The 16,701-nt window shown below is 38.4% G+C and overlaps 1 protein-coding gene across 3 annotated transcripts in view; it reads right to left on the reverse strand.

Moving 5' to 3' along the window:
• LOC120858457 (RNA polymerase II-associated protein 3-like) overlaps window positions 1–12,140 on the reverse strand; it is a 34,861-nt gene extending 22,721 nt beyond the window's left edge. The window contains exons 1-6 of one of the 3 annotated variants that reach the window (XM_040234522.1): window positions 12,068–12,139; window positions 9,287–9,470; window positions 8,389–8,529; window positions 5,103–5,225; window positions 4,215–4,342; window positions 1,141–1,262 (exon numbers count right to left, since the gene is read on the reverse strand). In XM_040234522.1, the coding sequence (XP_040090456.1) occupies window positions 1,141–1,262; window positions 4,215–4,342; window positions 5,103–5,225; window positions 8,389–8,529; window positions 9,287–9,439 (667 nt within the window). In that variant the 5' untranslated portion in view covers window positions 9,440–9,470; window positions 12,068–12,139. Of the gene's footprint in view, window positions 1–1,140; window positions 1,263–4,214; window positions 4,343–5,102; window positions 5,226–8,388; window positions 8,530–9,286; window positions 9,471–12,047 lie in introns of all 3 variants that reach the window. The other 2 variants (XM_040234523.1, XM_040234524.1) reach the window with 2 other exon arrangements.
• Between the last annotated feature and the right edge of the window lie 4,561 nt (window positions 12,141–16,701).

Raw genomic sequence — 16,701 nt, forward strand, 5'->3', positions numbered from 1 at the left:
AAACAGAAGATAACAGAATATTTAAAAGATATATGGTACCTATAGTTGATTCACGTTGAGGTTTGACAGAAAACAAGAGAATTCTGTAAAGCAATTATCCTTCAATTAAAAATATAATTTTAAAAAAAAGATATATGGGACTTTCCTAGTGGTACAGTGGATACGAATCTGCCTGCAATGCAGGGGACACGCGTTCAATCCCTGGTCCGGGAAGATTCCACGTCTCAGAGCAACTAAGCCGGTGCACCACAACTATTGTACCCGAGCTCTAGAGCCCACAAGTCGCAAGGATGGAGCCCGTGAGCCACAGCGACTGAAACCCACACACCCTAGAGCCTGGGCTCCACAACAAGAAAAGTCACAATGAGAAGCGCATGTGCCACAGTGACGAGTCGCCCCCACTAGCCACAACTACAGAAAGCCTGCGTATAGCAACAAAGACTCAGGGTAACCAACAAATAAATAATCAAAAAAAGATATATGGTATTCAAAAACCTGTATAAAATAGCAGTCATCTGCTTACAGGGGACAGTTTAAATTAAGAGGAACTAAGAAATACTGACATTATTCCACTGGATTTCCTCCATTCTCTCAGGACAGATAAAACCCTTAATCCTTGTGTCAAGCCTCCTTCTTCAAGCCTCAGGAAGAACACTTGCTATCATAAGTTATATCTCATAAAACCAAGAAGGAGCACAATCTTTCAGACATAAACTTCATTCCAATTTTCTGATTTATACTACACAAGCCCATTTTATGAAATAATAAAAGGATTAAATTTAAAAAATAAATAAAAATGTGTTAGGTTTATGCATTAACTCTAGCCTCACAAAAGCCAACAAGATGTTTTAATCTGTCTCACATATAAGAAACTGAAAATCAGAGAAAATACATAACTTTCCCCTGGTAACAGAGGGAACACATGGTTGAATGAGAATATGAACCAAAGTTTAATCAGTGGCAAATAACAAGGTCTTTTCCCAAAATATCAAAATACATTTTAAATTGCAAAAACCAGTTTTATTCAATATAGAAAGATTTCTGAAGATAGTAACTGTGATTATCTAGTATTCTTTGTATAGAATCAATTAAACTATTAAATAACTTTTTAGATAATGATGACCTGGAAAACATTAATACCTTTTTTGGCATCCTCTAATTTTTGCAAAGCAAATCGAGCGGCACCTCGTCTTGCATAAGCCTTTGTATAACTTCTATTCAAGGCAATTGCTAAATTACAATCAGACTCCGCAACAGCAAATCTGCAATTTAAAAAAAAATAAAGTGAAGTTAATAAAAATCATCTGTTAAAAACTTCAAAAAATTTGTTTCTGAAACCTCTGAAAAGGGGATTTACTTCCCATTTGAAGGCATGTTTCTCTTATTTTTTTTCTATTTTCTTTTTAATTTTTATTGTAGTAGATTTATAGTATTGTGTTAGTTTTAGGCATACAACAAAGTCAATCAGCTATACATATAGGTATACGTGTGTGTGTGTGTGTGTGTATACGTATTTATCTCCACTCTTTTTCAGATTCTTTCCCCACAGAGGCCATTAGAGAGTACTATGCAGAGTTCCCTGTGCTACCATCTCCTTTTAGTTAAGCCCATTAAAATCAGTAATTTCTGATGTAAGCAGTTTCTTTAAAGCAACGAAAAGAATGCCCACTATCACTGCTTTTTCTCAGTACTCTACTAGAGGTCCTGACCAATGAAGTTCCATAAGAAAGAAAGAGAACTAAAAAGACTGGAAAGGAAGGAATAAAACTGACATTCTCAGATGATATAATGGTCTACCAAGAAAATTCAAAACAATCTAGACAGACTGTTAAAAATAAAGAAAGTTAAGCAAAGTGGCTACTCTACTAGATATCAACAACAACAAAAATAAAATAAATCTAACAAAAGATGTACAAGATCCAGATGCAGAAAATTACGAGGTTGTCTTCAAAGACATGAAAGAAAACTACAGCAATTTCACATTCATCTATAAGACACAAAAATAGAACAATATAATTCTCTCCAAACTGATCTGTAAGTCCAATGCAATTGTAATCAAAATTTTTCAAGGAATTGGACAGGATGATTCTAATTTATACTGATTGGTAAAAGTCCAAGAATACCCAACATTCCTAAAGAATAATAAGGCCCTATACCAAATACCAAGATTTACTATAATGCTATAAAAATTAAAGATAGTATGGAAGGGCTATAGTAAAGGGCAACAGAGCAATGAAGAGAAGAAAGAAATGAGAAACAGATCCAGGCAAACTTGACATATGACAATGGGAGAATTGCAGATCCATGGGGAAAGTAAGGATATTCAACAAATAGGCTGAAACAATTGGGATATGGAACTGGAATTATGCCTTCAGCATACACAAGGAGACAAGCGTGAAAAGCAAACCATAACTTTCAGGAGAAAATAAAAGAGATTGCTACAAACTCAAAGAAAGGGGCTATTTTCACAAATCACACTTTTCAAAGTGCCAACATTTTACGAAAATTAATAAATGAAGCATGTTAAAATAAGAATTTCTGTTCTCTAAGACATCATTTAAAAAAAGAAGATCAGCTACAAACTGAGAGAAGATAAATATTATAAACACTAATTAGTATCCCCCAAAAAAGAATGCTTAAAAATCAACAGAAAAACAGCCAACAGAAAAAAGGACCAAAGATAAAACAAACATATCACAGGAAAATAAAACAGATAAGTGGTGAATAAACACATATTAAGATGTTCAACCACATGAGAAATTGGGGAAATGCAAATTAAGGCCACGATGAATTACCACTTTACATCCCCTAGACTGAAAACAATTCAGAAGCCCCATTATACCAGCGTTGGTAAGGATATGTAACATATATTCTTACACACTGCCAAGGGGAATGTAAGCATGTACAACTATCATTGTAACAACTAGTCACCATCATTAAAAGTTGAACATGTGCACATCCTAAGATCTAGCACCAAGAAACATGTACAGAAGTGCTCACAGTATCACTGTTGTTAAATAATTAAGGGAAGGAGGGTGGGAGGCAGGAAAAGAAAGAGAAGACAAGGAAGGTGAGGAATAAAGGAACCAACCAGCAATCCAGCAATTAGAGAATGGGTACATGATGGTGTATTTCTAAAAAGGAACTGCATATGCATTCAACAGTGAAAATGAGAGATCTATAGCTATTGATATACACAAAACATGAACAAATCTTATGAGATGAACTGAAATATGAAATATAGTATTCAAATAAATAGGCAAGCCACAGAAAACTATATCCAATGATATACTTTTAAAGCTCAAAAATAAAGCAATGTTATACAATGTATTAGAGATATACACATATACAATAAATTTTTTTTAATCAAAAGAATGATACACAACTCAACATAGTGGTTAACTGGGAGGGACAAGGGTCAGGATATGGAAGAAAATATCAAAGGTAGCTTTGAAAAATAACGTTCTGATTTTTAAGCTGGGAAGCATGTTCATGCAGATTTATTTTAAATTATTCATCATTTATATATATTGTAAAAATCAAATATTATAAAAGGTAAATATCCCCTAATTTGTCAGGATATTAATAATATAAGTTTCAAAAGATTTTAAAATATGCTATCAAAAGTAGTAAAAACTCAGACACCAATATAATTCATATTTCCAAATAGTAATTAACAGTAAGAACATCTTCCTTGACTGTATTTGGTTTTTTAAAAATTTTTATGCTAGGTCATTTCTCTGCTTAGGATTAAGACCATATACATTTATGTTCTTCAAGACTAAGAATGTATTTTAAGGATCAGTATGACTTCAATGTTGGAACATATTTTAAGCTGACCATAATAAAAGGTCTCTGTATTAAATAGTAAACACAAAATTTTTCAAAATAATGAAGGAAAATTAATTTATAAAGAATCTTTACCCACCTAACTTTTTTTCTTCTGTAAATTAGGAAAAGGGCATCTTACTCAATTTTTATAGGAGGAACACCTCAATAAACTGAGCTACAAGGAGCATGGTTTGAGCACCTGAATGTTTAAAATGGCCTAAGTTAAAGAATTCAGTAAAAGGGAGTGAATAAGAATTTATAGTTGAAAAGAAATGGAAAATGTTCTCAAGCATTCCCACACATTTCATTAAAAAAGATTAAAAAAACAAAAAACAGTCTCCATATGCACATAAAATATTCACACACATTATGGAAAGCCTTACTTTTTCAGTCTGAAGTAAGCCGAAGCTCTGTTTGTTGGCAACACTGGATTATATGGATCAGCATCCATGCCTCTGGTGTAGCACTCAATTGCTTCATCATATTTTCCTTGTTTGAAGTATTTATTGCCCTGTAAAAGCATACAAGTCAGATGCACACTGACATAGAATTCCAGAGCTACTTTCTTTCATTATTCATCTCTTCCTATCTCATTAGCCATGTAATCAAGGCTAATGGTCATAGTTTGGGCCCAATCCAAGAACCCTGGCAGAAAAATGAGTAAAATACCTAGCATTAAATACTTTTTATTCACAATAACCCATAGAAATGCAACAAAAGAAAGGCATCAAGACAATTTTTAATCTGAAGAGTGCCACCTCTTTAAAAAGCAATATAGCCAGTTTAACAATAAAGAGACACTTCTCAGGGAGATGTCATATGTTCCAAAATGCAACCAAAGACGGTCTGTGACATGGAGTAGTGGGATACAATATCCATGTCAAGAATCACACACTGATCTGATTAGGACTTCAGTCTACTACTTAAAGCCCCGGAACAACTCTCTGTACACTCCAAGTACTTTACATATAATAATTCATTTAGTAACACAACCACTCATTGAGGTACAGTAATAATATTAATCTTACTTTACAGCTAAGAAGACTGAATACATACAGGCAACTTAAAAGACCTTGTCACAGGACTTGAACCTGGATAACCTGGTTTCAGAGCATACACTCCTATCCACTATGCTATACTGCCTCCTGATAGGGATATGGCCAAAAACAACTTGAACACCCACTAAATTACACTGTAGAAATCTTGGGGGCCACATGATTTTCTACAAATCCTGCCTACCTAGAGGAGCCAACAGCTAACCCAAAGAGTACCTTTTCTTTCAGAGCAAGAGCCTTTTGTGAATCTACATGAATCCCATCTTCTTCTGAGTCGGATTCCTGAGACACAGAATCATGGGTACTCTCTTCTTTGTCAAGTTCATCAAGAATACTATCCTGAAATCAAAAGTAGGGGAACAGTGCCATAATTGCATGACCATTAAAAAAAAAGATATACTGCCCCCCCCAAAAAAAGAACATTCAATAGAACTTAAGTTTTTACAACCTAAGGACTTATAGGCCTATAAAAATAATCCAAATAACCTCTCATTATTAGGAGTTGATTCAGAGAAAAGAATATTCTTATTTAGAAAACCAAGATCCAAACTACTTACATAATCTGACTTTGAACTCATATAAAGTAAACTAAGTCTACAAACCAACCCTAAATCACAAACTATTAGCAGTGAACTACTATTGTTTTACATAAGAGAAGTTTGCAATTAACCCAAATCTATGTAACTGCATCCAAAAGCAGGGAAAGGGTTTCATCTAAAAACCTTTTTTCTTTCTGATTTTTAAAACAACAAAAACTGCTTGCAGAGTACAATTAACTCCTGATTCTCATAGCAACCTATGAGGGTAGATATAATTATCCATGTTTTTCTCTTGAAGAAACTGAGCAATAAAAGTTAGCAAACTCACTCAAGGTCACTCAGCTAGGAAGTGGCCATATGAGGATCTGAACCCAGGCCTCCTCCAAGGAGCTCTCAATAACTATGTTATACTGTTTACCAATGTATTCTGAAATACAGCTGACAATCAAAGAAAATACACAACATGCTCCTCCAGCAATTTCCAGTCTCTTTTGACTGAGACATTCCTTTCACGGTAATAAATCATTTCATGGATTACATCAGTATTTTTTTAACTATTTTTTTTAGTATACATGCATGCAGGCTCAGTTGCTTCAGTCATGTCCAACTCTTTGCAACCTCATAGATTGTAGCCCACCTGGCCTCTCTGTTGATGGAGATTCTCCAGGCAAGAATACTGGAGAGTGTTGCCATGCCCTCCTCCAGGGAATCTTCCCGACCCAGAGATAGAACCTATGTCTCATGTTTCCTGCACTGGCAGACAGGTTCTTTACCACTAGTGCCACCATATATAATAAAAGAATGATTTTTAGTAAGAATTTTGTTTTTTTTGCCATGCCATGAGGCTTGCAGAAACTCAGTTCCCCAGCCAGATATTGAACCTGGGCCACAGCAGTGGAAGCTCAGAATCCCAGGCCACCAGGGAATGCCTGAGTAAGAAATTTTAAACCAGTGAGAATTAAAAAGAGTTCATTAAAGCTCATATAAACAAAAACTTTATTATATAAATAAAATCCTTTCTTTTACAAGTTATTACTATTCTAAGTAATTTATGTAAGAAAAAAATTGTTGGTAAATTTTAAAATGAAATAAGATCTATGCTTAGTTTCATTAAATAAATGAATATTAAAAGATGGGACTGAGTGACTTTCCTGGCAGTCCAGTGACTCCACGCTTCCACTGCTGGGCTCAGGGAACTGAGATCCTGCCTGTTGCACAGCACAGCCAAAACATTTAAAAAACAACAAAATAACCAAAACAAAACAAAAAGATAGACTGAAATGCAGCTATGGGTTTTAGCATAAAGATTCCAGAAATAGCACCAAAAAAATTAAAAATTAAGAATAGAAATACCACCAGCCTATCAATATGAAAGCCAAGACTGTCCAACCCTCCTACAACATGTAGAAAACTAACAGCAGCAGAACGCCAAGGCCACTGCTCACATCTGAACTAGCATGGAGTGGTAAGTAAACAGCTATATCTTTTACAGATACAATAAAATGACAATGTCAAACAGTGCAGTTCAATCATGAGTGCACTGGCCACACAAGGCAGGAGTTCAATCAATAACTGTTGAGTGAGTAAATGACTGTAGAAAACCACCTCTCTAAGAAATCATCTGACACTGTGCCTTTCAGGAAAGGGCATTATAAGCACATAGCAATTTATGAAAAGGATAAAGGTACATAAGAAGGGGTAAAGTTACAAAAAATGAATGGTTCCATATTTGGAAACCCTTTGGCAGTATCTTCTGATGCTAATGCATATACACTTCTCCAACTACACTGTGCCTCATGTGCACGAGACCAGAAGCATGCAGAACGCCAGTCTAGCAAGGTGAAGCCTACGTTCCTGAGATTAAGATGGCCCTAAGTTTATTGTCACACAGCCCTAACCTAAGACCACACACAAAGGCATTCTCTTAACCATTATTCAACAGGTCCTTCAGCCTATTAAAAAAAAAAAAAAAAGATACTGGTAGAGTCTTTCCTTATATTGTTACTGTCTCAGAATTCTAGCTGTTTAGGGGTTAGACATGGTGAGGAGGAAGGTGGGTGCAACTATGAATGGACAGCACAAAAGAGATCTTTCTGGTGATGCAATGGTGGTTACACAAATCCACTGGTCATAAAATGCCACAGAACTATACACACATTGTACCAATGTCAATTTCCTGGTTTTGATACTGGACTATAGGTAAACAAAGCTTTCCTGGTGGCTCAAATGGTAAAGAATCTGCCAGCAATGCAGAGACCCAGGTTCAATCCCTAGGATGGGAAGATCCTCTAGAGAAGGAAATGGCAACCCATTCTAGTACTCTTGCCTGGAGAATTCCATGGACAGAGGAGCTCCATGGGCTATAATCCATGGGGGTGGCAAAGAGTTGGACAAAACTGAGCCACTAAAATACATAGTTAAATAAGATGTAACCATTAGAGGAAACTGGGTGAAGAGTTCACTAGACCTCTATGTACTATTGTTGTTTTTTAGTTGCTAAATTGTATCCAACTCTTTTGCAACCCCATGAATGGGTAGCCCACCAGGCTCCTCTGAGCATGGCATTTCCCAGGCAAGAATACTGGAGTGGGCTGCATTTCCTTCTCCAGGGGCTCTTCCTGACCCAGGGATCAAACTCGGCATCCCCTGAACTGTAGGCAGACTCTTTACCACTAAGCCACCAGGGAAGCCCCTTCCACGTACTATCCATGCAAAAAGAAAAAGAAAAAAATAGGAAGAAAAGAATCCAGCTGTTTTAGCCATTATTCACTGAAAGAGGGCCATAGGAGAAAAGTTAATTGAAGAGCTATGTATTTAAGTTTTTATTCCACACAAAATAGTTTATATGAGAAAGACACAGGTCCTAAGGACTTTACATTGTTTTAAATTTAATCCATGACTCTCAACTAACTCCAAGAAAATTTTACTCAAAGACTAAGAAGCACATAATCAGATTAACTTACCACATCAAGTTTTGCCCATGCCTCATAATCATAAGATTTTATCCTGTTTTTTGTGTTTTCATCTTTGGTTTTTTTAGATGACTCTTTAACTTTGCCTTTCTTCTTTTTCCTAAAATTCCCATTTCGAATAGGAGGTAAATTCTAGGAAGGGAAAACAACACGTTTTGAGACAGCTCTGTTACTTTGCTGTGTAACTAGTGATATTTAAAACTCTCACCGAAGGATATTTTCAAATAAAAGTAATTTTAGTTTAGTTTTCAAGTGGTTAGAAATACCAATTCATTTCTAATAAGCTTATGCCTGAAAATTTTAAATCATCCTTTGACAAATACTGAACATTGTTCAGTCATAAGAAAAATATTACCCAGAAATTTTAATTATACACTTAATTTGCAATCCTAAATTAAAAATTCAAAAACTGCTTGACCTTCAGCCTTAATACAATGATTTAGCAACGGTACAATGGCAAACTAAACTGCCTCCACATTACCAACAGTATGAAAAAGCTGTCCACATCTGAATGAACTGTCTTAAGAAAACTGTTTGGTTGAGTCTAGGCACTCTCTGTGTTTAGGGCAATACTGTATGTTAATATATTCATTAAGTATATAATTATATATGCTATTATACAAACCTATTTTATGATGCTATTCATTTACCTTAAGAATTATCACATGGTCTTCCTATGGATTAAGCCTTAAAAATGTCCTAATATATTGATAGTTAATACAATTATTACAAAGACTTTTAAAAGTAGAATTTTTCAAAATGTTGGCAGAAAGTAAATCTCTTTAATTAGCATTTCCACAAAACATTTTAAAGGCTGTGCTTTACTTTAAAATAAATAAATGAAGAGTTTCCCTGGATGCTAAAGTAGGAATTTAATTAAGAAATTTACCTCTTCAGGAACACCATTCTGTCTTCTAAGTTCCATATCCTTTTGTTTAATATCTTTCTCCCAGTTTTCTAAATCCCTCATAAAGTCTTGTAACTCTTCTGCATTTTGTTTCACTTGCAGTTGTAATTCAATCGCTTTACTTGTTGAAGCCATTATGGCTTGCAGAGTTTTGACCGACCAATCTCTGATAAGAATTAAATAGAATTATTTGGTTTATTTCTTTTTTGAAACCTAGCTAATTAATGATTTTTACCTCTTCATTAATGGCCAAGATACATGTAAAGAAAGGAACTTAAAATGATGCAGAAGAAAATATCAGTATATTATATTTTAAATGAGTCAATCAATGTTTGCTGAATCATCAAATGTAAAACAGAAAACTTTGGGCATCCATGCAATGTGAATGAAAGGCAATACGGAGGAAATTACTGAAATTAGCAAACAGCCTATGGTAGCAGAATGGTTGCACATCTCTACAGTTTATAAATTTAGCCAATTACCTCCTTTACTCCTTTTCCTTTCAACATTTACTGAACTTTGGCTATGTAATAAGCCCTATATTAAGATTTAGGGATGCAAAAACAAGACAAGGTCCCTTCTCTAGTGGAGAAGAAAATAATCAAAGTACTGAGTAACAAAATATTATGCTTGGCAGGACTTCTCAACCTTGGGACCATTGATGTTTTGGGCCAGATAATTCTTTGTTGTGGGTCAACTGTCCTGTGCAATTGTAGGATGGTTGGCAACATCCCCAGCTTCTACTAGCTAGATGCCAGTATTACTCCTTTCCCTCTGGACTATGACAACCAAAAATGTCTTCAGACATTGTCAAATGTCCCCTGGGAAGCATAAAAACCCCTGGTTGAGAACCGCTGTGCTAGAGGCATGTATAGACGCTACAGAGCTGACCACAGAGAACAGATATCAATCAGATGGTAGGGCGGTAGGTTTAAGCAAAGAGTCACCAGAGCTGCTGCAGTTTAGCCATGTTTCAAAAGGGGCCAGTCAAGTGCTTAATGTGGAGGAGTGGGCAGGCAGAATGAGGGACTAGGTGGGAGAAGGATGGAAGAGAAGGCTAAGAAGGAGGATGGGACAGATCGTGAAATGCCAGGCCATGAGATGTGACCAATGATCCGAAAGCCACGGGACACATTAAGGTGGTAAAATAAAAGGGACATGATAATTCATTAGACTGAGAAGTTGGGGAGCAGCTGCCGCTGCTGCTAAGTCACTTCAGTCATGTCCGACTCTGTGCGACCCCATAGACGGCAGCCCATCAGGCTCCTCAGTCCCTGGGATTCTCAAGGCAAGAACACTGGAGTGGGGTGCCATTTCCTTCTCTAGCTGGGGAGCAAAGAAGGACGCAAAGTCTTAGATTTCTGGTTTGGGAGCCTGGTAAGATTAGTAGTACCATTTTGAGTCAGGAATCATAATTTTAAAAGGAAAAGAGGTTTCAGGATGGCAGAACAAGTGTAAATATAGATTTTTTCAGTTTGGCATAAATTGATTTTGAGCTCTTATGAGATGTCAGGACACAGTAAGTAGTTACAGAGGCCTAGAAATGTAAATTCGGGTGTCACGAGCATAATGGCAGAAGCTACAATCATGAGATTTGGACATGTTTAATTACTGTGACAGTGGAGGAGGAGAGAAGAGAAGAGATCTGCAGAACATTAATATCTAGGGAACAAACAGAGGAAGAAATGCCAACACTAAAAATCAGGCAGTGGCACCTAGAGAGCTGGAAGGAAAACCTGGAGTCACTGTCACAGAAGAGAATTTCCATGAGTTCAAGAAGGCCAAAGAGGTCATATGTGGGAAATAAAGTACATTGTATTTAGTCATTTAAAGATTGTTTAGAGTTCAAATAGGCCATTTTTTAAAGGACAGAAGTAAAATGAGCTGAATAAATGAGATTATATGGGGATTAGTATTTCATCTTTGATAACCTAAAATTGTTCACGAGTATGGAGGGCAGAGGAACTGAAAAACAAAGTTAAAAAGGATACAGGAAAGTAGATGAGTGATGGGGCAAGGTCCCCAGATATGGGGAGGTGAGGGAGAGTTAGGCTGGGAGAGATAGAAGAGATTAGAAAAGGGATTCTCCTAAAAGATGTTTGCAACCTCAGATAGGTCTACTGACCCCTTAGCCTTGCCTCAGGAACTAAATTTAAGCTTTTTTCAGGCAGTGCACACGTTTGATCACATACGTATATCTCATTAAAAAGCAAAACTAGTACAAAGCTTTGCCGAGGGGCTCAAAAACGTAAATAAAACCGCAGCAAGCCACTGAGATAACGTGGGAGGTAGAAACCTGCTCCATTTTACCCATCATCTTTCCGCTCCCACGGAACCTGCGTCCAGGCTGGCAATCAGAAACTTCCAGCGCCTGAGGGTATCACTTTCATACCCAATATGCGGCCGAGCACTGCATATCCACGACTAAGTGGGGCAGACCCCACACAGGTCTTCTCGGGAGAATGGATCCGCGATCCTGGACCACCGCAAGTCGCCGAACGCCCAGAGCACCAGGGATCGAGGGACCGACAGTAAAGCTGACCGTCCAGGCCCAGATTGCTCCGGGCCAGCCACTTCCGAAACGCTCTCCCCGGTGCGCCGCTACCTGGACACCGCCGCGCCGCGCCCCCGCGCACGCCCTCGCCGCCTCACGCGGGACCATGGCAGCACCCCCTCCTCCCGCCGGGCGACCCCAAAAGCCTCCTCGCTACTGCAGCCCGGGATAACCGCAGAGCCGGCTCACCTCACCAGGCCGTTACCAACCCCGCTTCCACTGCGTCCGACCCGCAGCACCTCACGCCCGGCCCCGCCTTCCTAGACTTTCCCACAAGTCCTCGCGCGCTCTCGCCCCGCCCCCTGGAGCCGGGACAGAGCATGCGCAGAAGGTCAGATTCGCTGTGCCCTGCTTTTCAGGGCACTAGAGCATCGACAGCTGTGTTAAGGTAGGGTATGCGGTTTTGCCTGCTTCCAGTGTGACCGTATTTCACAGTAGGTAATACAAAAAATGCAGGATCATCCTGACTTGCTTTGATTCCCCAAATAATAACGCCTTGAAATATTTCCTTGGATTTTCCTCAATTTTGTCTCTAATATTTGCCTTGCTGTATGTAATGGTATTTTACAACCTTTGTGAGTATGATAATCAAATGAGAAAGTTACCCCTTGTCTACCATGAACAGGCTATGTAAACTGGTAACTCTAGCAATTTTTTTTTTAAGTTTTTATATGCGGCAAACGAGTGTTTCAGTCTGACTGCCTTGCACCTTTCAAGTAAACTCTTTCTAAACGAGTCTGAGTCTTGGATGTGTGTCAGTATTAAGATCAGTCATTAGATTTGCCCTGGCCACAAAGAAAACAAGAATATGAAACTTTTAATATTTCATGTTCCTACTTCCTGAATGAGTGAGCTTTCACTTTTCATAGCAACTCAAATTATAAAACAAAAATAATTTTAAAAGAAGCGAAACAACCTTTCTGTTGAAAGAAGCAAAGCTTTCCATTTGAAATAGCCCTCGCTGAGGGATGGAACCCATGCTCCCTTCAGTGGAAGCTTGCAGTCCTAACCACTAGACCACCAGGGAGGTCCCAAAGCAACTATGTTTTTAAAAATTAATTCTGGCAGAGTCAATTGAGAGAGAAGAGGGACAGCTGGCTGCTCTAGTAAAACACCATAGATTCTCTCACACACCTCTCTCTCTCTCTCTCTCTCTCGTAACATGATAATCCGTTGCTGGGCAAGTACAGAATCAAAACAAGAGGACTTAGTCAAATAGTCTTGATCGCCCCTCCATCCCCTAACCCTGAGGCTTCCACTGTCCTGCAAAACGCTATGCCTGAATGGCAGCCTTCCTTCTGCAAGGGAGGTTGAAGGCTTTTCTTAGCAGTCATGTACTCATCTAAAAACTAAGAATTCGATAAATAAGGAAAAAGAGAGCATTACTGAGAGCAACCAATACCCTTTATTAAAGGCCTTATTAAGTATTCATTGAGAGAATAGTGAATAAATAAATTAGTCCATACTGTGAGAAATCCAGGCTCACTGTAACCTGAGGAAAAGGGCTGAATTCTGAAATACTGATTCTGCCACTTACTGAAAATGTGATCTGAATGTATCTGTACATTAAGACTTAATCTAAATTGAAATGAAGATAAAAAATACTACTAGAGTGAGAAAGCATATGTAATCAGCCTACTTAGCACAATTTGGGATGTGATAAGAGCTTAACAAATGTTTCCTGTCCCTCCCTCGTGCAAAGGTAAAATCCAGACCCTGGGATTGAATAACTTTCCCCTGCGTCTCTCCCTGTCTCCCACTTGACTACCTGGAAGACCTCTGAAGAGGTCTTTAAGGAGCACAAGTTCTAGGTATCAGGAGATAAAGGTTAAGGTTGATAGCAAGGAAGGTAAACTGCTTATCCAAGAGCAAAATGATATCTGTATAATAAGGGTTTATTCATTGGAAGGACTGATGCTGAAGCTGAAGCTCCAATAGTTTGGCCACCTAATGCAAAGAGCCAACTCATTAGAAAAGACTCTAATGCTGGGAAAGATTGAAGGTAGCAGGAAAAGGGGATGACAGAGGACAAGATGGTTGGATGGTATCACCAACTCAACGGACATGAGTTTGGGCAAGCTCCAGGAGGTGGTAAAAGACGGGGAGGCCTGGAGTGCTGCAGTTCATGGGATCACAAAGAGTCAGACACAACTGAGCAACTGGACAACAACAATAGTAAGGGAGACAAGAATTATTAGAAGGAATAAGCATGCAGTTTTATTTTGCTTGTCTCACAACAATGGTCATATTATCCCCATTCTGATAAGGGCACTGACCTGAATAATTAAGGAATTTTCCCAAATAATCAGCAAATGATGGAGGCTGGTGAGTCAGATCTGGGCAGTCTGACATCAGAGCTGGCCTCTGTGACCCCCTGTTCTGCTGTCCCCAGTCTTGCTCATTTGACTCTGAGCGCCCCTGAGGAAGGGTAAGAGGAGGCTGTGTTATCCACCTGTACTCCGTAACTTACCTTAGGCACTCCTCAGTACCTGGCATTTTCCTAGCATCTGTGGCCTAAATAACATGTTCACAGGTGAGAAGTCTCCTTGTGTCTCTCTGGCACTTCCTCCTCCCTCAGCTTGGTCAGCCTCTGCAACCACAAAAGCTGTAACCAGAGGCACCCTTATGTTCATGATCAAGGGGCTGGTTATCAGGCCCAGGAGCCATCAGTCTCCATTTACCCCCTCATAGGCTATGTGCAATGCTCCTTCCACTTTTTTTTTTTTAAAGACTTTATTTTTTGAGAGCAGTTTTGGGCTTACAATAAAATTAAGATAAATATACAGAAAGTCTCATGTCTACTCGAAGAAGGTGGTCTTTGCCCCTCACCCTTTCCTTGGCTATAAAATTGTAATCTATTTAGTCCTTGGAGCAGAGCTCCCTTGCATCTCCTACAAGAATACTATATTAATAAATCTACTTCTTGCCAAAAAAAAAAAGATGAATGTACAGAGATTTGCATATAGTCCTTGTCCCCCAAATATGCATAGCCCTCCCCTTTTATCAACATCACTCGCCAGAATGGAAAAAAAAAATTTTTTTTTTACCAAGTATGAACCTACATTGACACATCATAGTCACCCAGAATCCATAATTCAGCTAAGGGTTCACTCTTGGTGTTTGTTACACAGTGGGTTTGGACAAATAACTAATAACTATATATCTATGGTTATAATACTGTACAGAGTGTTTTCACTGTCCTAAAAATCCTCTGTGCTCCACATATTCATCTCTCCCCCTCAACTGCCACTCACAATGACTATTGATCATTTTTACTGTCTCCACAGTTTTGCCCTTTCCAGAAGTCAAATAATTGAAATCATATAATATGGAGTCTTCTCAGTTTGGCTTCTTTCCCTCAGTAATATGAGTTTCAGATTCCTTACAGAGCTTGGTAGCTCATTTCTTTCTAGCTCTGAGTTATATTCTATTATTGGATGCACTATAATTTATTCACCTACTGAAGGACATCTTGTTTGCTTCCAACTTTGGGCCATGATGAATGGAACTATTAAAAACTTCCATGTGCAGGGTATTGTGTGGGTAAAAGTTTTCAGTTCCTTTCATAGTACAATTGCCAAGGAGTGCAATTGCTGGATCATATGGTAAGAATATGCTTAGTTTTGTTACAGAATCATTAAGCTGTCTTCTAAAATGGCTATACCATTTTGCATTTCCACCAACAACGTCTGAGAGTTCCTGTTCCTCCACATCCTCACCAGCATTTGATGTTGTTAGTGTTCTAAATTTTGACCATTATAACAAATGTGTAGTGGAAAATGGTGTGTTTTAATTTCCACTTCCAAAGAATAGCAAGGAGATAAGAAAGCCTTCCTCAGCAATCAATGCAAAGAAACAGAGGAAAACAACAGAACAGGAAAGACTAGAGATCTCTTCAAGAAAATTAGAGATACCAAGGGAACATTTCATGCAAAGATAGGCTTGATAAAGGACAGAAATGGTATGGACCTAACAGAAGCAGAAGATGATAAGAACAGGTGGCAAGAATACACAGAAGAACTGTACAAAAAAGATCTTCACGACCCAGATAATCACGATGGTGTGATCACTCACCTAGAGCCAGACATCCTTGAATGTGAAGTCAAGTGGGCTTTAGGAAGCATCACTACAAACAAAGCTAGTGGAGGTGATGGAATTCCAGTTGAGCTATTTCAAATCCTGGAAGATGATGCTGTGAAAGTGCTGCACTCAATATGCCAGCAAATTTGGAAAACTCAGCAGTGGCCACAGGACTGGAAAACGTTAGTTTTCATTCCAATCCCAAAGAAAGGCAATGCCAAAGAATGCTCAAACTACCGCACTCAATTGCACTCATCTCACACACTAGTAAAGTAATGCTCAAAATTCTCCAAGCCAGGCTTCAGCAATACGTGAACCATGAACTCCCTGATGTTCAAGCTGGTTTTAGAAAAGGCAGAGGAACCTGAGATCAAATTGCCAACATCTTCTGGATCATGGAAAAAGCAAGAGAGTTCCAGAAAAACATCTATTTCTGCTTTATTGACTATGCCAAAGCCTTTGACTGCGTGGATCACAATCAACTGTGGAAAATTCTGAAAGAGATGGGAATACCAGACCACCTGACCTGCCTCTTGAGAAACCTATATGCAGGTCAGGAAGCAACAGTTAGCACTGGACATGGAACAACAGACTGGTTCCAAATAGGAAAAGAACTATGTCAAGGCTGTATATTGTCACCCTGCTTATTTAACTTATATGCAGAGTACATCATGAGAAATGCTGGGCTGGAAGAAGCACAAGCTGGAATCAAGATTGCTGGGAGAAATATCAATAACCTTAGATATGCAGATAACACCACCCT

Source organism: Oryx dammah, unplaced genomic scaffold (assembly GCF_014754425.2).
Source record: "Oryx dammah isolate SB20612 unplaced genomic scaffold, SCBI_Odam_1.1 HiC_scaffold_29, whole genome shotgun sequence".
NCBI lineage: Eukaryota > Metazoa > Chordata > Mammalia > Artiodactyla > Bovidae > Oryx > Oryx dammah.